Source organism: Meleagris gallopavo, chromosome 23, assembly GCF_000146605.3.
Source record: "Meleagris gallopavo isolate NT-WF06-2002-E0010 breed Aviagen turkey brand Nicholas breeding stock chromosome 23, Turkey_5.1, whole genome shotgun sequence".
NCBI classification, from domain to species: Eukaryota; Metazoa; Chordata; class Aves; order Galliformes; family Phasianidae; genus Meleagris; species Meleagris gallopavo.
The window spans coordinates 2,709,058-2,730,278 of NC_015033.2; the positions used below are offsets into that span (position 1 = coordinate 2,709,058).

At 46.3% G+C, this 21,221-nt stretch overlaps 1 protein-coding gene and 1 long non-coding RNA gene across 8 annotated transcripts in view; one reads left to right on the forward strand and one right to left on the reverse strand.

Moving 5' to 3' along the window:
• Positions 1–4,591, reverse strand: part of TTLL10 (tubulin tyrosine ligase like 10) — a 10,552-nt gene extending 5,961 nt beyond the window's left edge. Inside the window, exons 1-8 of one of the 2 annotated variants that reach the window (XM_019622484.2) lie at positions 4,307–4,591; positions 3,683–3,789; positions 3,343–3,523; positions 2,382–2,500; positions 1,749–1,869; positions 1,517–1,602; positions 1,159–1,327; positions 147–318 (exon numbers count right to left, since the gene is read on the reverse strand). In XM_019622484.2, coding sequence (XP_019478029.1) covers positions 147–318; positions 1,159–1,327; positions 1,517–1,602; positions 1,749–1,869; positions 2,382–2,500; positions 3,343–3,523; positions 3,683–3,789; positions 4,307–4,536 — 1,185 coding nt within the window. In that variant the 5' untranslated portion in view covers positions 4,537–4,591. The remainder of the gene's footprint in view (positions 1–146; positions 319–1,158; positions 1,328–1,516; positions 1,603–1,748; positions 1,870–2,381; positions 2,501–3,342; positions 3,524–3,682; positions 3,790–4,306) is intronic. The other variant, XM_019622483.2, reaches the window with a different exon arrangement.
• LOC104914134 overlaps positions 1–18,675 on the forward strand; it is a 26,999-nt gene extending 8,324 nt beyond the window's left edge. For 4 of the 6 annotated variants that reach the window (XR_004161909.1, XR_004161910.1, XR_004161911.1 and 1 more), the window contains 4 exons: positions 34–263; positions 439–517; positions 14,408–14,532; positions 18,418–18,675. This is a non-coding gene — a long non-coding RNA (uncharacterized LOC104914134). The remainder of the gene's footprint in view (positions 1–33; positions 264–438; positions 518–14,407; positions 14,533–18,417) is intronic. The other 2 variants (XR_004161912.1, XR_004161908.1) reach the window with 1 other exon arrangement.
• Positions 18,676–21,221: the final 2,546 nt, after the last annotated feature.

Sequence of the window (21,221 nt, forward strand, 5' to 3'; positions counted from 1 at the left end):
ATGCCTGACCATAAGCCCACCTTCATTTCCTAGGTGCGTGGATTTTGACTACACAAGGCATATCTTCAACCTTTCAAAAGTCTCTTTTGTGCCCCTTCTTTGTCAACTGCTCCGCTCTTCTTCTGAACTAACTGCACTGAGTTTACCTGGTTGGTGAGATGAACAGTCAGATCATCAGATGTGGCATCGTAATTGCTACAGGTCAGCCGGACGTAGCCCTGGGCAAAAAACAACACATATGGTGCTGTGCAGGCGATGAGGAGGTAGGAACGGACGTCAAACTTCTTCCCTTCCAGGAGCAGAGGTTGGTCAATGTACCTGTGGGGGTGTCAAGACATGTCACCAACAGCTGTAACACATAGCAACTCAAAGCTCACACAAAACCCTGCAGCCAGTTGGTTTTGCGCCATAGAACAAAGCTGTTTGTCCTTCTTTCAGGTGCAGACGGAGCCCAGAGGAGCAGCCAGAAGTGCTGGGAATGGACTAGAGGCATAGCGCTGAGTCTTTGGAGTGGAAGGTAATTAAAGATTTACTAATATTTACTGGGGAATATACGTGGCTTATGTCAGAGAGCCCTTCACGTGGCACCGTTGCTTTTATGGCCACAGCAACGTCATGCTCTACAAAGAAGAACCTGGATGGTTCTTTCATTCCTGCAAGGAACACAAAAGCAAATAATCCAAATCCAGTGTTTTCGTGACTGCTAGCCACTGATGGAGGTCGAGGCTTCCATAGCAATGGGGCAGATTGCAGAAGATATTTGAGAGGTTTTATTAAATTGTGCAGAATAGATTGACCAGCTGCACATATATTTGTAAAATGCCTGCTTTGTCTAAGAAGGTGGGATAGTACCTAGTTTAAATAACTTTGCACCAGGCTTTTGTCGTGCACGGAACAGCAGCACCTGGCCTTTTGAAGTCACGCTTAAATTTCCAGACAAAGGTAAACAAATCTTTCTGATGGCAAAGATCCACCCTGAAATGACTGAAGTGTGGATAGCAGACTAACCAGAGAAATAGCATCTCCCACTAAACAAAATCTTATAGGTTGATGATGTGGTATAAACACATGAAATACCTACGGAACAATATAATAAACTGAGGCTTAATGACTTAATTAAGCACATTACTCATCCATTTGCCAGGCTTCAATGTCTACCTTTGCACTATTCTCTGGGGAGCCCCACAGGGCACCCTCTTACTGGGTAGGTCTCTCTCAGAGCTGTAGAGCTTGGCTTGCAGGGTGGTGACAGCATCGGGATTTTTCAGCAGGAAAATTCCTCGCCCTTGGTTAGAGCAACTTGGTTTGCAGATCCAAATCTCTTCTTCTGCAGGGAGAAGGAGTCTGTTACAGCGATGTGAGGAGGGTGAAACACTGGTGTTCCAGTTAGTGGGCTTTGTAAGTACATCATCGATAGACGCATCTCGTATCAAGGACTATCATCTGTATATATTCATGGACTTAGAGGGACACACAGCTATTTAAGCTGGTTGCTACCTTGTTTAAGTCAACCCACCTTTGCAAAGCTCAAAAAAGGCATTTCTCTCTTCTTTTAAGTCCAAGCGAAAAGATTCTGGAAAGAATTCTTCCATCTTCAGTAACCTATGAAAGAGTCAAATACAAGTTGAAATCCCTGTCTGACACATTCATTCCTCTGGGGAAATGATTTTCTAGACAATAAGAAACCTATACTTTGTGCCCTCTTTTTTGTGCTTCTGCTCAAGGTGCTATGAGGTGAGAGTCCTTACTTGGGATTAGAGCTCCTGTTGATCTTTTTCATCACTCGCTCTTGCTCTCGCAGGCAGGATAAAAGCCCAGTCTTGCTGGTGAGGACACTGTTGTTGGGAATCTGGTAGAGCAGCTGCTCGCCTGTAGGAGGAGAAAAGAAAGCTTGCCCTCGTTGTCTCATGCAGCAGAACCTGGAGGATGATGCTGATCTGGGCGCTGCTGGCTCTCACCAATTTACTTGAAGGCAGTGGCAGGGGGTGCCTGTGTATGTGGGGCACTCTCTATATGTATGCAAAATCTTGACCAGGCTGGTGAGGTGCCAGCTGCTGCTGTGCAGCAGAACAGTGTCAGTCCTATTGCTGCCTGCGAGCTCCAACCCACAGAGGGAGGGCTGCATTTCAAAAGTGATTAGGATGCTTTGTGTGCAGATCATTTCAATGGTATCTTTTCTCCCCAAGCCATTCTCTTGTCTAAAACCCTTTCTTTAATCACCATGGCAATCCAGCTCCAATATCCCCACTGAGGTCTGCAAAGAAGTTGAGGTTACCTGTTTCTCTACCCCGTAGGTGACCTCTGCCCTGGGAGCCACAAGTCCAGCATTCTCTCATTTTTCCCACTGCCCTCTCCCACTCGAGGCCCACTGGCACCTCTACCTTCTTTGAAATGGTAATAGGTCTCTCGGCACTTGATCTCACACCATTTCAGTGCGTAATCCTGTCTTCTGTTGTCATAGATACGCTGCCAGCCTCTGCTCTGGCAATAGATGCTCACACTGCGTACGGAAAACAAAATAGCAAAATAGCCTCCTTTCCAGCAATGAAGTTAGCTTGCATCCCCTGAACTCCTAATAATTTCCCTGGGAGTTTGACCTAAGACCCCCAAGAACCCCTGGGTGAGGAATAAGGTGGGAAACATTAATTAGAGTGGCTGCAAGTGGACCTGCTGCTCTGAACTCATGACTGAGGGTGCTCAGGATGCTGTAATTCTGCAGCGTTGATGAGAACTTGTACCTTCTCAGCAGGGTTGTTTCAATTAGGATGCAAGTGGTACCCGTGGAATAGGAATGTTGTGCATTATGGTCCAGTGTCATTAAGGAGCCTCTCTGCTGAGTGCAGGAACAGATGACAGATAGCAATAGGAAAAACCATTTGTAGGCAAAGCTCGGAAACGTAGCAAGGAATGTGTTGCTTACAGCAGAGATTCTGTGGTGCTTGCTGGTGGCAACATCTAGAGAAGAATGTCAATATTCTGGAAAGAAGGCGGGAAGTGAAAGATGGAACTTCTGATCTGACTATTTTTCTTGGGCGTAAGTGTCTTCTTATTTTTGCTTTTAGTGCATTTAGTGCAACAAAAGGTTGATCAACTGCAGTGGTGCCTAGAGCTTGCGATGATGCTGACAGATTTGCTATGTGGAACCCAGAGAACTCTCACTAAATAAGTGTTTAGTTTCTTGCTTAAAGGTTACAGTTATAGTTGGTCTTCCATTTGAATTGTTCTTAAACTATTCCTTGAATGTGTCATTCTGACAATACATGGAGTCAAGAGGTTTTCTATGCTGATGGATGATGCAGTGCAATTTCATGTATGGTCATATATTGCTGAGGACCTACTTACAGTCCTGCTCCATTAGATCCACTGACATAAAAATATGGTCCTGATGCCATTGGCACTTCTCGTATCAGTTCTTCTGGCTGCTTTTCTTGAGGATTTGCCCTCCCACACATTCTGTTCTCATGAGGCCTGGCTTTGTCAAGCTTCACTTCAGAGGTAGGAGAAATATTTTCATGGGGTTTACCTGAAAAAGGTATAAATTGTGTGCAAGAATGCTGTAAGTTTGTGGCCAGCACTTGGGCCAGGTGCAGAGAACGTAACCCTCTTAATCTCAGTATCAACTCAGACCTTGGCTGTAAGACTTGGCACAACTAATGGTTAAAAACGAGGGCACAAGATTTACCTCTGTCAGCTGATGAGGATGGTGCCTGCTGTTGGCGACGGCCCTGTCGCCTGGCTCTGGTGCTCCTCTTCCTCTTGGGCGGCACAGAGGCCATTGCAGAGCGCGGGCTGCAAGAGGAAAGATCCTGGTCTGCACTTGGGAAGTGTGTGAGGGGTGCTTGTCTTTGCTCTGTCGATCCATTTCCTCATGTTCTGGCAGATTTTTTTTCCCCTTATTTTGTTATTGATGTTAACTGGGGATGTGCTGTCTCCAGCTTCTGCCTACAGCTTTTGGGTGGCTTTGAGCTGCAGGCTCAGGCTGCGGGTGCAACTTGCAGCTCAGGGGCTCACTGTTCAGCTTTGGGATAAATGACAGGAAGCTTTGAAGCCTGAAAACCCATTCTTTGGTCTTTGCAATTGATGTGAAAACAGCAAATGAGTTGTTCCTTATGGAGACAGAAGCCACAACCCAGGAAAGCTGTTGGATGCAGGGTTGGCAACCGTTTGACACAAGGACAGGTGTAAAAAGTGCTGCACGGAGATCAGGGAGCCATTCTGCACAGCCACACCTTGCTGCCTTTCAGCCCCTTCCTACAGGGGCCAAACCCCCACACCTTGTGCTAACAAAAACAATGGAAATTCTAACCTGCGCTCAGCTGTTTCTAAATATTTTAGGAGAGCTTTAATTGCTCCCTGTCCTTTCTTCAGCTTGGAGGACGTGCACTTGACTTCTGGGCAGGTCGGAAGCAGCTTGGGAAGCACAAAAGCATCGTGGGATGGAGCAGGTTCTGGAGTGGAGCGCAGGTGGGCTGTTGGCATTGATGGAGGGGTGGTGGGGCTCCATGGGCAGCTCAGACACCCGCTCTGCTCTGCCATCCCGCAGCCTTCGGTGCTGCAAACACAGCCCAGCTCCTAGCAACAGCTGCATGGTGAGGGGTTCTGCTGCTGGAATGCCTGGAGGGTTCTACGAATACGCGGTGCAGCATGTGCTGTTTAATTTGTCAGGACTTAAATCAAATTATCAGAGCTGCCAGCAGGGCGAAATCAGTGCTCTAAATCCTCCGAAGGCCTTTTGCTTCCTTAGCGAACGGAGGCAAATCCTTCTGCAAACTTCTAAAGAGCAAACTTCTAAAGAGCTGACATTTCTCCTCAAGGACTGCCAAGAATTGGTCACTGATTCCCTGTGGAAGTTGTACTCTGCCACCGAGCTGCAGCCTCCAGGAAGTAGGGATTAATGGGATGCGAAGGGAAGGAGGAGGAGAGAAAGGCAGGAAGAGAGTAGTCCTGCAGCCCCACATCATCCCAAAACTCTGCATCTTTCAAGGAGGCTGGGAATGCTGGGATAAGTAAAGAAAAGCAACAATTCTGTGGTTTTGGCTCCTTCTCCAAGTCCTAACCAAAGGCAGTTGCCAGTTTTATGATGAAATGACCTGTTTTTGTGGCTTTGGCAAATCTCTGTTACCACAGGTGTCTCTCCTCCCTTACATTTTTGTTTTTATTAAATTGTGAATTGTCTGAGTGCAGTGAAAAGTGGCTGACACAATGGGACCCTTGATTTTTTTTGAGGGGGGGGGGACAGCTGCTGTGTGCCACTAAACCAGCAATAATAACAGCATTTGGCACTTGCAGAGCCTCAGCTAATAGCATCAAGATAGAAAGGCCGATTTAAGTAGCCTTAAATTCCTCTCTGTCCTTTAGATGTAGGAGCAAAGAATAACTGCTTGTTGTGACCTCAGCTAGAATAGGGTTGGCACCAGCAGATAGAGCCACGCAAGGTCTGCAGTGAATCCAGACAACAGCTCTGCTCCTGGGCTCCCGTGGAACAGCAATGCCACAAAAAGCAAAAATCCAAGAGAGAGGCAAGAAAAAAAGTATTTCCATATAAGGACTCATCTAAGGACTTGCCTCAGTAAGAAAGGGGTGAATAAAAAGGGTGGCAGGGGGGGGGTTGGCTCAGCGTCAGCCCCTCTCCAGGCAGTGTGAATACACTGGCACTCGTCCTGGTGTCACTGCGACCTTCGGGAACGTTCTCTGTATTTTCCTGCTCATGCACACAATGCCTCTGGAGCTCCTGCAGAGCAGGGCAGGGTCCTGTCCTGGCTGTCTCTTCCACCTTCCTGTATTCCTTCTGGCATCCAACCCAGCTCAGTCATCCAGGGAGCAACGTGCAGCAGGAGGGTGGACGTGTTGCAATGCTTCCAACCATCGTTACACCCTCTAGGAAATGTTGCCTCATTGTCGGAGGGGAGAAGCTGCAGTGAAGGAGGCACTGAACTAAGAGGTTATAACCAGAGGAACCCGAGGGATTTATTTATCCTCTGTATTTTTTCAGATGATTTTAAGTGCACTTTGGACACCAGTTTTCCTGCTCTTTGCTGTTCGGACCAGAGTGATAACCATAGTGCAGGGGGAGTTGTGGCTGCTGCTCTGGGCAAGCTGGAGGCATTCAGCCCTGCTGTCGCTCAGCCTGCAGGAATGCAATGCCTCCAAAATCTGCTGAGTTTTGCACAACTTGCCCAATCGGCTTAAAAGCCAGAAATGACAGCCAAAGTGACTGCATAATCCTTATGATGTTGGAAAACCACTCTCAAATATTAATGTGCAATAGAAAAGAACGCGTGTCGCTGGCACAGGTATGGTTATAGTTATGCTAAGACTGCACATGTTTAATTCAAGGTAGTTGTTCTGCCAAAGAGGTTTCTGTGCCATGATTTGCTACATAAACAGTATTTGAGTCCTCGGTTTTGGGAATCGGGTTTCTGGAAACCCTATGGGCACCACATGGAGGACAAGGAACCGATCCTGGCAAGTGCAGAGCTTGGAAGTTTTGCATCTCCCTCTATTACCACCCAATGGCTGGATCTGACAGAGTGCACGATGCACAAACGTGGCAGTGAGCATTACTACACTAATATCACATTTGTCATAGACCCATAGATTGGCATAGATTGGAAGGGATCTTAAAGATCATTCAGTTGCAACCCTCTGCCGTGGGCTTTTCTTGCTATAAATGGATGCAATCCGAGGGTGGAAAGCTACAGCTAGTTGAGGAGGGAAGGCTTGGAGCTCCCCTGGCTCCTGGTTGTGGTGTGCAGGTCTGAGGCTGTCTTGCTGGGAAGGTGCTGAGCCGTGGGATCAGGCTCTATTGGGGCGATCTCCTGTCTTTGGAGCTGCCTGGGGAGTGACTCATGCCCTGCTGTGTGTGCCGAGTGCCCTTTTCCACTGCGTGCTGAGGGTCAGAATAGCAAACAACGTCTGGGAGGCTGCTGCCCCCCCCAAGCTCTTGCGCACAAAACAATTCCCAGAGTATCCATAGAGCCAAAATGTGGTTGATCTGTATGGTTTTTATTGTTGTTTTTTTTCCTCTTACTGTTTCATTGCTATTTTCGAGTAGCGGTGCTTTGCCAAGGAGCTACAGAACCACCCGGAAAGGAGAAGCCAACGTGAGGTGTAAGAAATGCATACAGCTCTTCCAAGCTTTGGTCTTCTCACCTGTATGATGGAAAGGCATTTTTGTGTTGTGGACTTTCACAATAATCAATAACTGTGAACTACTATGACGTGTTCGTTAAATAATGCATCCTTGTGCCTCCCACCCCAAACCAAAGCACAGGTGAGGCCGTGCCTTGCCCTGCTCCCAGCTCTCAGCACAGCAGGCATGTGGGCTGCAGACTTGGGGGAATTAATGATTAACCCCAGACTGAATGCTTAGCAGAGCTGTGGAGGTAGGAGAAGACAATCCAAGCTCTCGTGCTGGCTGCTGAATGAGAACTCATTTTGTGTAGGTGAATTCTCTGCACAGTGGTTCCAGATTTATCACAGCATTAGGTTGATGGTTGGAATTAATAATCTCAAGGGTTTTTTTCCAGTCTAAATGGTTCTATGGTTCCACATAGCAGGGCTATCTTTCAGCACTGAGAGTTGGATGATCTTAGTGGTTTTTTTCCAACATCCATGATTCCATGATTGCTGAGCACCTGAAGTCTTGCTTGAGAGCAGCAGCAAAGGCAAGAGCTCAGTGGTTCAGAAGGGGAAAGATTCTGCAATTGTGGGGAAAGGAGGTTGGCTCAAAGCCCAGTGAGCCTTCCGTGGGTTTCAACTGGCTTTGTGTTGGTGTTCTGAGAAAACTGGGAATACTTCCTAGAAAATGTACTTCTCTCTTCTGCTTTATTGGTATTGCTTTGTGTTTGTGCTGACCCATTCCTGACATTTAGCTCTTGTTCTGGTTCAGAGCTGTGATTTAAGAAGGGACAAGTGGCTCCAGCCAAATCCAGCCCCTAAGGTGTGGCAGCGGCAGAAAGAAAGGTGGGAAAGAAAGCAAGCAAACAGCTCTTGTGTGTGACTTTGGCCAATTACTTGCTGGTAGGCGTCAAGGAAGACAGGGCACAGTCTGCTCACCTTTTCCACAAATAGACTGAGGGTTCCACCTGAGCACCTTCCAGCCATTTCCCTCCTGACACCTCCAGCTCCCACCCAGATAAACATGAATTCCTTTCCTGTTTCCCTGGCTTTTCCAATTTTTTGGCATGACCTGTCCTGAGCACAGCATCCGAGGTAGGCCCTGCAACCTACCCTGGTCCCCAGGCTTGCAGAAGACCTGCCAGCTCCTTTGTGGGAAGACCTCAGGGAACCCACTGCATTTTTTCTTCCAGTTGGCTGTGCTGCGGATGGCTCTTCGCTGCTGCAGGTGCTTGGCTGCAAGAGGCACACAAAATCCACCTCTTTTGGAGCTCTGCGTAGCAGATGGCTTTGTGAAGAACAAAGCAGAGGGCTGCTTGCAATGAAGGAGGAGTGTGCTTTGCTGAGTGCAGGATGTTTGCTCTGCAGCTCGTGGGAACCAGCTGGTAACGCTGCAGAACCTCTGCATTTGGTGGCCATGGGAGAGAAGTGACACCAGGCTGCATGTAAGCCCTGTGAATGTTGTGCTTCAACAAAAGCAGGAATGGTGCAGGCAGGAGGAGCAGCTCTTCGCTTTTCTGCCCACTGCACTCTGCTAACAAACCACTTTCTGCTCTGCACCACTGCTGACAACGTTGCTGCATCAAACCAACCTATTATCCCAGTGCTACAGCAACACAGCGTTGACCTCGTTCCGGTGCCAGCCTCCAGCACTTCTTCCCATCTCCCAGAAAGGCCACAGAACCACTGAAAGCCTGAGGCTTGGTGACACTGCTATGTGCCAGGGATAGGAGCCTTTGTGAGCACAGCCTTTGTTCCGTGCCACACAACAAAGCCCAGTAACGATCAGCCTTTTACCTGCCACCTGTTTGCTTTGCCTGCATTATATTGTGCCAGAAGAAAAACCAGGAAACAGCAGCAGGCAATAACTCACAGAAACCAGTGGGAGCTGGAGGAACCCATCACAGGAACACAGTGCTGGCTTCCTGCCAGGAGAGATGACTTCCAGAATTCTGTAGGAATTCAAGATGGACACGAGGAGGAAAGCAAAAAAAAAACCCAAAAACCCTTAAAGCGGAGTGTTGGGGCAACCTGATTGCTGTTGGCTCCGTGTCAGCCCGGTTATTTCTCTCTCTGCCTTGTGAGCTCTTCAAACCCTGACAGGGCCCCATCTGTCGCTGTGAATTCCTTGCAAAGCGGGCTACAAAAGTAGTTGCTTCACACCATCAGACAGGGCCAAATTTTCCTGCATGTTGTCAATCACCACTTGCACAAACCACAGGGACCATCCCACGGGCCATACTGAGAGCTATTTATATTTTCTCACTGTGGAGAGCATTTATTTGGCGTAGCTGGCCATTTGGAACTGCTCACCCTGCCTCTTGCAGCTTCAGACGGGGAAGATCCCCTTGTTATGCATCTTAATAAGATGCTCAATTAGCCCCCATCAGCTCAGCTGGTCACGTTGATGGCCAGAGTGGGCTCAGCTGGTCACTAAACAGCAATAAAAGGCCAAAGGGAGCGGATAGCCTCAATGTGGAATGGCTGTGGGTTTCATAAGTAGCTGTTCACCTCTGAGCTGGGGGACAAATGACTTTCAGCATCTGTTTCCACCAACCCAGGAGCACCCAACTTCTTGTTTGCTGTTAGGTAAGAGTTAAACACGTGCTGGTTCCCTTTGTTGAGCATACTACTGCAGTCAGCTCAAGCTTCCTCTTGTCTTCTGCCTGTTGTCTGTATTTACAGGCAGTGCCTTTGTTTCCAGCAGTTCTAGAGCCCTGATTCCAAGCCCTGCTTTAAGGAGATAAAGGCCAAGGAGGAGGCAGCGAGCTGAGCGCTGTGTTTTTAACTTTGTGTCCCACTTTTGTTGATGGCTCCCTATAGCCAGAGCTCTTTCTCGCATGCTGCAAGTGTTTATTGAAAGGGTAGGCTCGCAGTCATCAAATAGCAGATAGTGAATAATGAGTTAGGCTCGCACACAGAAATCCAAATGGGTTTGTTTAAAGTGGTGTTTGGTATGCAAATAAAATTAGCAATCCAAATGAGGCTGCTTCTCTCCCCAGAGTGTTTGCTCAGCCTCTCCCCAGCGTTGGCTTCCATTTGCAGGGATCCAGGTAATGGTTTAACACAGCCCATTAAGTGATTTGCCTTTGGACACCGAGATTAAAGGGGAACCTTTCTCCATATCAGACCCTTTGGTCCCTCCAGACCCACCCTGGGTGCCCTGCTGGCCTCAGGGGCACGATAACCTGAATTTAGGAGTAGTTTTGATCCTGTGTGCTATCTGGTTTGGGGAAAAAAAACACCGTTGTCTTGAAAAAGGCAGATAGTTTGGTAAAAGTATGTTATTTCTTAAGGAACTTGTACTTGAATCTACTTGAGTTGAGCGAAACAATCATATCATGCACTTGGAGTTTCTGTAGTGTAAATGTCCTGAACTTTGCTCCCAAATCAGTTCAGATTGCAGCGGTTGTGCCAAGAGGTGCTCGTTAAATTTACAACCCTGGCAGCTCACCCCACCCACCTGAAATAAACTGACAAAGGGAAAAGAAAAGTGCTTCTCCCAGCAGAGCTTCTGAAGGGGGCATGGAGCATTAATGGCACCGAGCATCCAAATAGTCTTCTGTAGGGAGCCTGGGGCTGCTCCTGGGTTATGAAATGCCCGTGTGCCATAGTGAGAGCAGTGCTTGGTGTTGGTTGGGCTTTCCCTGTGCTTACGGTTGATAAGAGCTGTTTTTAATGAACTGAACTTTTTTTTTTTTTTTTTTATTTGCTCCATGATGAGTCACCGAGTATTTAGCAGAGTTCAAGCTGTTTTTCCAGTTAAATGTTTTGATTCACACAAAATGTTGGGGTAATTAACGCTTTTTCTTTGCCTTTTCCCAGCTGCCTTTTAGAAATCCCTGTTTTACTTTCACTTGTTTTTAAAATCCTTAATTACAAGGAGGGGAAAGGAGATGCTGAACTTCCTTTTAAGCGCATACATTGCCATGGCAGTACGTTAAACATTAATGTTGGTAAGTTAAAGCCAAATGAGACTCCTGAATACTTGGAGTCTACAACAAAGTCTCTTGGTTCTTTCCTCCTGCTATTGTCTGAACAAGTTATTTTCTGCGTGTGTCTGAGTTTTCCCAGTGTAGCATGCAGGTAATACTCGGCAGTTTGGTTGCAATGCGTGCAGTGTGTTGGTCTGGTGAGATGAAGGGCGTTCTGTATGGCACTGTGACAGCAAACACAGCCTGCTCTTGAGCCCTTCTTCATGGTGATGAGCATCACCAATGCATATGCGTGGTGGGAGGCAAGCACAATTCTGTATTGTTTCCAAATAAGCCTTTTATTAAACGTAGAGTTTAAAAACATAACATAAGCTCTAAGGCGTTGAAAGAGCAAGTTCAGTAGCACGTAGGATATGCACATGCAGTTATGTGATAGCAGCCAGTGAAGCTTTTATTCCTACTTCTGTGCAGAACATCTTGGAGTGTTTATCCACGCTTGTGGATTCTGATGATAAAAAACAGTGCAAATAATCATCATTGTGATTACAGTAATTAGTAAAATAAATATGTGGACATAGCATTAAGGACTGTAGTTGTATCTTTGAGAATGTGTTGTCCACACTCACCCTTTAAAACCACCTAACCAGGACATTGCGTTGTTTGGTTTGTGTTATTACCAACTTACCAAAAACCCATTTTGTGAAGAGGGAGGCAGTTCTTGTTTTCACTTCTTTTAAAGATAAGCAGCAAAGGGCAGTGCTGCCGAAATCAGGCTTGTTTTGTTTTAAGGAAATGCCTTAACTCCAAAAGGACTCTGGAGCACCAGAAACAGAAATGGGATCCTCGATAAGAAGCTCCAACTCCTCTGAAATGCAGAGGTGTTGGATGAGGAGTGCACACAGAGGAAAGGAAAACAAAGAGTCCAGCAGCTGCGGATCAGGAATAGCACTGCAATTGTATAAAATTGTCTTGAGGAGACGCTGCAATATATCAAAGAAAGCAACGAGTTCCCGTGAAAGAGCTGTGCTATGGAAAGGGCTATCACTTGTACCCTCCCAAATGAGACTTGCCAGCGTGAGTCACGGTGAGCAGGACAGAGATACCATCTGCACTGTCTGAGCAGTTTGGGGTAAGGAGATTTCCTAATGGCAAATTCCTGACCATTGAGTGGGACTGGGCTGACTGAGAGAGCTGTGCCATCCTCATTCTGGTGCCTCAGAGTGCTGCTCAGCTGAGGTTGGGAATGCATCCTGCTGCGCTGCTCTGAAATGCTGCTGCTGGCACAGCTAATCGCTGCTCTCATTGGGGACAGAGCAAATTTCGGCTGGTGGAGAACGAGAGCACCCATCAGGAAGCTCACCTTATAGGTTAACCACATCCCAAACAGACGTGCTGAACTGAGGGCTGTGCAGACCCCTTTTTTTACTGGCACTTTCAAGAAGCACTTTTCTGTCGGCATAGAAATTAAGTAGCCCTTATCTGGAGTAGCAGGATGGACTGATCTGTCGTGGAGTCTTGCTCATTTAACAAATCATTTCCTAACAGAAGCAGCTGCTTAAACAGAGAGCGAAGTCAGATGGCAAAATGGCCTAAAGTCACCCAGAGAAATGTCTTAAGCACCTCCTGGTGCTTTCTGTGCTGAGTCTGGGAGCATTCAGCCAGCTGTGCTCACTGTCCTCAAGCAATGCTGACCTCTGACAGGTTGTCCTTCCTGAAGAAAGGCTTTTCTCAGTGCTCCAGGGTTGGTGCAGCTCTGCCCATCGCCTTGCAGGGAGATCTGATATCGGGTCCAAAAGTCACCAACGTACAGCTAGCTGTACAGGAGCCTGCCCTGCCCGCCTGCTAACTGCATGCTCTTTGACTTTCCTCATCTCCCTGCTGTGTTACAGCACACCTCAGCTGTGAGCAGAAGCAGTGCGTGTGGATGAGCCTCCAGCCCAGGCACCAAACCTCCTTGGTTCTTCTGACCAAAGCAAACTTTTCTCTCCGTGTTTCTCTCAAGGCGAAGACTTTTGCCGATGCGATTGACGGCATTACCAGACAGTATTAGACAGAAATAGCTAGATCTAACTTTGCCTGGTAAGACAGCAATCAGCAGGCGCTCAAGCTAAAGGAAACCAACGTGAGAGCACTTCTTCCAGCTCCAGGGCTAAATGATGGGGTGGGGAAAGGCTGAGGGCCTCTCCCGTGGACACATCAGTAACCAGTAAATATTTAACTTGAAGTACAGGCAGTACAATCGTGAGAACACAACTGTTTGCAGTTCTCTGGCATGAGAACTAAAAAATACTGTAAAGTACTTGCTGAACTTACCACCGGCTGCTCCTCCACATCCACGTAGCTGTGAAGCTCTCACCACCCCCGTGTCCTGCAGCTCCATCACCCAGCAGGGATGCAGATGCGGTTCAGCTGCACCCCACAGCTGTGCTCTCATCGATATTAAACCCCCAGACGGAGTTAAGCCTAACGCAGGCCGGGTCTTAGCTCTTCTACTGCAGTGGGCATCAGTGCTGCCCATGGAATCGCTCTGCTGTGGAACTGAGCTAAGCAAACTGAACATTGGTGGAAGAAGGGGAGGGAGGGGAAGATATTGAGGCTGAGGGGATTTCGCTGGGTTGCTCCTGACTCCCATGACTCACTGTTCTTGCCTAGATAAGGCTGAGCGGACGCTTTCCTAAGCATAAATCAGCCCGGGGGAGAGCAGGGGAATTTCCTTGGTTCCATTCCTTTTTTATTAACTTAAGGTGACATCCCTGTACATGCCAGGGATGCCCAATTATTGTTATCTCTTTTTTTTTTTAATCCATCCAAGGTTAGCGTCCATATTGAGTTTTAAGAAGAAAAGATGGATGGGAGTTGGGTGCGTGCTCCAATTCATCTTATTTAAATGCCTGTTAAAAGCCAATTTGCAGAATCACTCACATTTCACACCATTTCCTCAATCCCTTGTGAGCCAGTTAATAAGTCACACAGAGGCTAATGACCAAAGAATGCTCCTCTGCTCCTTCCTGCTCTCGTTTTCCTGAGAACTGCAACGTGCAAGGGCAAGAGCACCTCTGTGGGAGCTGCCTTTGGTTTGTTTTTCTGCTGTTCCTGTATTACATGGCAGTTTTTGTATGGCATTGCACTGGACAGGGTTGGAAAGGCATAGAGAATTTTTTGCTTGCACGCCGCTGGGCTGCTGTACCTGTTTTATCTGTGAGGGAGGAAGGGGATTAGCACTAAGCTGAGGATGAGGAAAAGGTTTTAGAGCTGTGATTCAAGCACAGAGCAGTCCTGTGAGCCTATGTAAAGAACTGGGGAGAGAAGCACGGTCCAAGCTTGTGTGTAATGTTGCCTTATGTTTCTTACAGAAGGGAGCTGAAAACCAATGGGTGCAATTCTGAAAAACCAACATGAGGTCTGTGCACTATCCCACACCAGGGCGGGTCCCCAGGAACCCCAAAATTTGAGAGGCACCAACGATCCTTGTGAAAGGGTGAGTCTCAGCTCATACGGTGGCCTGTTAATGAAGTCTGATGTGAATTCTTATTCTCTGAAGGTAGACCATGCCCCAATTTTAATCCAGATTTCAATTATATCAAAGTTACTGGTTTGTTAACTCTACTGCTCTAGATAATCCTCTTCCAAAGGAAATCAGTGCTTCAAATATGGACTAGAACTGGGATATGATCCTGAGGTCCAGGCAGCTCCAGACTTTAGACTCACCTTCTCTTTGTGTTGAGTGCAGACTGAGCTTCATTTTTGAGTGACCCCAGTCCAGTTGCCTCCATCATACCGGTACAACTAAGGGTGTCAAGGCAGAACCCAAGCAGAGATACGAGGCTGCACATCAGCACGTGTTCTTGCAGTGCCATGAACTCACATTGGCTAGGGGTCTGGTGTGTTCACGTCCCTTTGCTTGGTTAGGTAGAGCAGGGTAAGCATTCAGTACTCGTTCCTTGCCTGGGTTAAATTGCTTTGTTTCTTAATGGGATGATTAGAGTGATTAACCCACCTGCTCCATATGCTGCCAGCGCTGCCTGTATGGGGGCAGGTTAGGAGGTTGAAAGTTCACAGGCTGTTCAGCCATGGAAGTAATTGAACTGTAATTGGGAAGAACGACCTTTACCACCAGCGTCCTGCCCTGAGCACCTCTCACAGCCAAGCACGGCTGGCTACTAGCAAATCTGTCCGTCCCCTGGACAAGAGCTGGGCCGTGTAAATACCGATAGCCCTGACCCCACTGTTTGGAGGCACTGTGCAGTGCTGTGCCTCCGAGGAGGTGTGCATTTGTATGCTAGAGCTGGCGTGCTTCTCACCTCCTTTACTGCAGTAGGAGCACCTAGCAGGGTGGTTTCCAGCAGCTTCTTTGTCATAAGTATTATGATGATAACCATTTAATAAGTCTAAAAATACTCATTAATACGACAGCCAACATCCTTACCCTCTTGGCCAAATGTCCCAATTCGACCTAAATTGTGGCACAGTGTCTTTCTTTGAGAACTCCTCCTGATGCATGGTGTTGTTTGGTTCACCCTTTAAACATCGTTACCAGACAGTGTTAGAATAGATCCAAGAAATCCAGCACTGTCTAGTAAGATGCCCACAGAGGACCATTGTCTGTCCAGCAGCTGGAGAAATGGAGCATCTATTTTAATGATTCCACGTTCTTCAGGATGTCAGTGGTCCGTAAAAACTAATGAAAGTGGCTTGAGAAAGATTGCCTTACATCACCTGGCTTGTCAATAATTTACCAGACAGGTGATGGGCAGAAGGAAGACGTTTGGTGCTAAGAGATAATTTGAAGTTTGTAGTGGATTTCAGGAGACAAAGATGGTGCAGAAAGTTGACATACTAAAAATCTAAAATAGAAACACAAGATTAGGTCCTATTTCATTACAAGGTAAGAGCAGGCAGATTTCCTTCCTTTGGTTTCTCAGTTTCCTCGTTCCCTTCTCCCCTTCTGATTCACAGAAATACCAGCACTCTAAGTCACTCCAATCAGTTAAAATGACAAACTGAAATCTGGTGTACAAACAAATCAGGACTAAGAAGGGCACAAAAATGTGTCAGAGATGGCCCAGTGTTCAGTACAGTTCACTGACGTTCCTTTATTGCACGGCGTGACTTGAAGGGATGCAGACAAACTTGAATCTTAAATCGAAGTGACAGGAGTCTTAGGTGTGCAATTGGTGGTGGTATAATTAAGCATAATGAATGCTAATGATGAAGATGAAGGGTAGCTGCCTGCTTTGCTTCATGTTATTTTTTCCAGAAGTTTGCTGTAGCAGAAATCTGGCCCAACTCTGAGCCACGAGGCGTTCCCTCACCTAAGAGCTCTGTGTCCTGGTAGGGATGCTGGGGTTCTGGCTGTTGCTGACCCTCTCTCCATGCAGGAGGGACAGCAGGGTTTGCTCCTTCCCTGTCCCCTTGGAGCTGGCTATAACTCTCAGGCACCGTGCTTCGATAGCAGGAGTTCTTTGCTTTGAGCCGTGCTGCTCTGCTGCATGCATATTTATCATAGCCCTGAGGTACCTGCAAGCCTTTGTGGCCCTAGCACAGCGTTTCACGCAGCAGCAGTGTTTCACACAGTACGTGCAAGCTTTGTGTAGATCTGAGCTGTCACACAGCACGTCTCACCCAGGCTGTGTGTCTGTGGATGGCTTTGCACTCTGGATAGGCATTCACAGACCAAGCAGCTCTCTGTGCTGGGAACTAAAGACCTCAGCACGCCAGGAGCTGCAAGGAGCCTGGATATGTGTGTGGGGCTGCTGCGTTCTGGAGGGCTTCCTACCTGCCAGGGACACTGACACAGCTGCTCACAGCACCCCGTGTCTGATAAAAGCACCTATCAGCAGCAATATCCTTCCTTGGCGATAGCTTTCATGCTGCGCCTCCAATATCTGATAACTGGGGGAGTAAAGCTTCCTGTATTGCCTTAATTCTCAGAAAGAAACAAAAAGCATCTGTGAACCATTGAAGACAACATTCTCACAGTAAGTTCTTTTAGACTGAGTTAGTTCTTTCCAAATGACTTTTAAGCAGTGTCATCAATTTATGGAAAGAAAACTCGTGGAGTAAGAGTCAGGTCCATCCTGCCTTAAAACAGATTGTTGTGTTAGTCCACCAAAATAATGAAAACAATCAGGGAGAATGGTACTTAAGAACAACCCCACTTTTCACCAAGAAGTTAGAAATTGGCATTTAAAAATATATATATATATATGTATACGTTACTTATAAGTTGAAGGTTTTAAAACAAATGGTTTTGCTATTGGAGCAGTCTGCTGGAGGAGAGAAGTCTAGAGGAACTGATGTGAAAAGGACAGAGCAAATGATAATAGCAAGGCTGAAAAACTAAACTCTGCTATTGATTTCAGCCTTAAATTATCTTATATTTAGATTAGAAAAACGTTTTAATTTTGGGGGAAAATTACAAACTAGAAAACTCAAATGCTAATTTTCAGGGAAATATTTGCTTTTGTTCTCTGGAAAGCTAACATGGCTTGGAAGTAAATAGAAGACAACTGGAGAAGAGCACTTGCATTTCTCCAAATGCTACAATACTCAACATTTTCATGTGAATGTATTCTATCATTGCAACATCCAACACGTGCTGTGCTCTATATTCTGCATGATTTTCTGTTCCCAGGCTCGCTCTGAGATTCATAATTCTATAGGAAGATGACTTTCTTATATTTGCTTTTACCCCTTATTCTATGACCTGAAGCATTTCATCATAAATTTGTCAGATCTCCCCAACTGTGGGCAGTACATCACACTTGGGTTTCTCTATTGGCCACTGACCTCTGCTTGCAAATTCGCTGTTGAACTTTTCCACGTTGTACACGAAACACCATAATCATCATTACCAGGCAGTATTAGAAAAACAGAGAACATCCAATGCTGCCCAGTAAGATGGTAATGGCATCTCAGGATCATGGTCTACAAGCAGCAGATATAGCACAAGCTAGAAAGCCTCGCTGTTTGGAGAAGAAAAAAGAGAAAGGAAAACCCAAACAAAAAAGAATACAACCTACAGCTGTCCTTCACTGGGGATCTTCTCATTTATCAAATGCTGTCACTTACCAAGAAGAGTCCTCACTTCTATTTTCACCTAATGGAACGTGCCCATCAGCTGCCAACTGTCACAAGATGGCATGTGAGGGTTGGGCAGTTAGAGCCCTAGCTGCTACAGCAAATTAAAAACGTGGGGGAAAGCAAAATCCAGGGAGCAATGCAACTTTACAGACTTTGGCATATCTATGTCTTACCTGTCTTCCAGTGCCTCCAACTGTGCAAACTCTATCTACGTTTTTGTTACTCAATTAACGTTTGCTGATTCTTTCAGTCATCTTTTAATCAGGTTTGTTTTTCTTAGGAAATCCAAAGACCTTACAGAGCACAGTTATCACAAGGAAACTGTATTGTTTTCAACACTGAGAGAGCTTCAGTCCTCTCCCTGCTCACAAGATCTTTCCAGGTGTGGATTTTTACAATATTACAATAATGCAACACAAGCGTGTGTTAAAAAACACACCGAGTTCTCAAGAAAGATCTCTGCAGCAGCCAAACACATTACTACAGCTTCTTCAGCACAAAGCGTTGGCAGTGAATACCTTTGCAAAGCCAAGACAAGCCACCTTCCATTGCATTTTGAAACCTGCTGTGGATCTGAAAGCCTCAGGAAGGTGAGAGCCATTCCCAACCTCTCAGCAGCACTGCAACCACCGAACGTCAGAACTGAAAGGTGGTGAAAATGAAGAGAAAAACAGCTGGACCAAAACATGATGAAATGATAGAGGAAGCCGCTGTGGCAACTGGAATCCCACCAGTTTAAGATGTGTCCATCTGTCACGCCTTTCTGTACGTCAGCTGACATTACAGGTGGGTCGCTAGATCCTTTAACATCTCCTCAAGGTGTTTTTAAGAGAAAGTCAAGTCCAAGTCTGATGCAAACAAGTTGCACTACAAGAGCTTTAACCTGAGACTGCCCTGCACAACTTCTCAAGTCTTGTACTGTAGGCCATGCCCCTGTATTGGCATTTGAATATGGTTACACCTGTGGTTCCCTCTTCCATTTTGACTTTCTAGGAATAGCTAAGAAATTGCTGCTGAAGAATTTGGGGAATGGAGGAAGATTGGGATTGCTTTTGCATTTTCTGCTTATTTTTTTTCTGTTATTTCTAACAAGGCTGCACTGAACCCCATTGGCTCTTTGCTGTTAGGTGTCAGGAAAGGTAAAGCTTCCCTGAGGCAGCCAGCAAACAGATGTGCTCCTCTAACCATCTAACAAAGGAAAGTGTCTTTTCTGCTTCAATAACACAGTATGGAGAAAGTCAACAAGAGGAACTGAACAATAGCTCTTTGTCTGAAGCAGCCTAGATGTCATAGTTAGAATGGAGGATTTCCAGACAACAAAACCTTAGGCTGTGTTAACAGATCTGGTTGCTTTGTATCAAAACTGTGCTTGTTTGATATTAGAGCAAAAATTTTCTTGAATGACCACAGTTTAGAGAACTGATGCTTGGTTATAATTAGGGGGGAAAAAAAACTCAGTTACACTGATTTCATAAACTGCTCAGGGAAGGAAAGGGATCGATCATCAGACTCAAAGCTGGTGAGGACGAATATGCACTGTTCTGTGATGTGTCTTATCATTTCAGAGGGAATGATGGAATCACATATTGGAATTTACACACCTATGGTGAGACGAGAGGTGGCAAAAGCTGCATCCTTGCAGATTGTCTGCGCTCAGCTGGAAAAGGACCTGAGTCCACCCCTCTCGCTCTGCATCAGCCTATGTGGCCTTTACCAGCCCTGCTTTGTATTTCTGATGCCATCTGAAGATGCCGTTAGGACAACTCAAATCAATCAGCATTTCATTTATGAAATCAACCCAACAGGAAAGGACGTTGGTGTGATCCTGTCATTTTCTGAAGGTTCCAGGGATGTTTTAACCTGATCCAGAAGATTTTAGTCTGTGGCCCAGCTATGAGGTAACATATTGTGATTCCAAGAGCAAAACTGCACAAGAGATATACCAGAAATTCTGAGCTAACAACTCAGTGCTCCTGGCCTCAGTGGATCTCTCCCAAGCCCGTTTCTTACAATTGAAACCTTTCAACAATCTCAGAGACATTATGCTGAGTAAAACACATTTTCAAGCCAGAAGACTGCACATAAATGCCATGAATGAGCTCCTCAAAAAGTACGAAGTCCAAATCTTGCCAAGAGATTCAACAGGACACCTCTTTGAGTAGCCAGATGTACAAACTGGTGTCGATGGAACCTGGGGAGTGGCATTATGTCAGCTCTCACATCCCTCCTGCTTGCCAGAGATGGAGAACATCCAGAATGAAGAGGGATGCTTCTCTCCACAGCAGTGTGAGCAAAGAGGAGAGTCAGAGGGGACAGGAAATGAGTAATTTTTTCAAGGCCACTTCTTTTAAAGCCTTTTTCACCCTCCTGACTTTGACACGTTTCCTAATAAGGAAAAAAACTACCTTGAGGCCAAACTAGCTCTAAGCTTATCTCCAGCTCTCACTAGAACTGCCCTTTCACTAATGCTGCTCAGAAGGTCAAAGTTTCTTCTGTAAAGCAAGGTGAGTGCATTGGATGTGTTCAGGGCCACGGGAGCAAGGTGTGTGAGGGGGGCAATGGCTGTGTTTCATCAGCAGAGATAGCAGTGAGGTGTTCAGGCACTTCTCCAAGGACTTGGGGAGAGCTCTGGCTTTCCTCCTTCATTCAAAGCTCCCTCATTTCTTACCCTCCTTTTTGCAATTGCGAACAAAAGGTTAAGAAATCTGTGAGGGCAGTGCTGCTGTGATTTACCTGTCCTTAAAGAAACACAGCTGGATCAACCAATTCCCTTCACACAAGGTAAAAAAGACATAATACCAGTCTGGATTACCGTGGAGGAGTGACAAGCCCCAGTTCACTATTTGATTCCCTACTTCTCCGTTTAGGAATGGGAAAATACTTTTTAATTAAAATCCTTTTCTTGACATGCCAGCTCTTCTACTATTTATTCATTCCACATCAGGAATGTCGGCCCCGAGCAGGATTCGACTCCCAGTTGTTACTACTAAGGGGCAATATTATGCAGCCAGAACTTGGAGCAGACGTGTGAAGCCATGCAGCCCTTCCTGCACGCCTCTTTCATATCTACTGTCTATTCTCAAA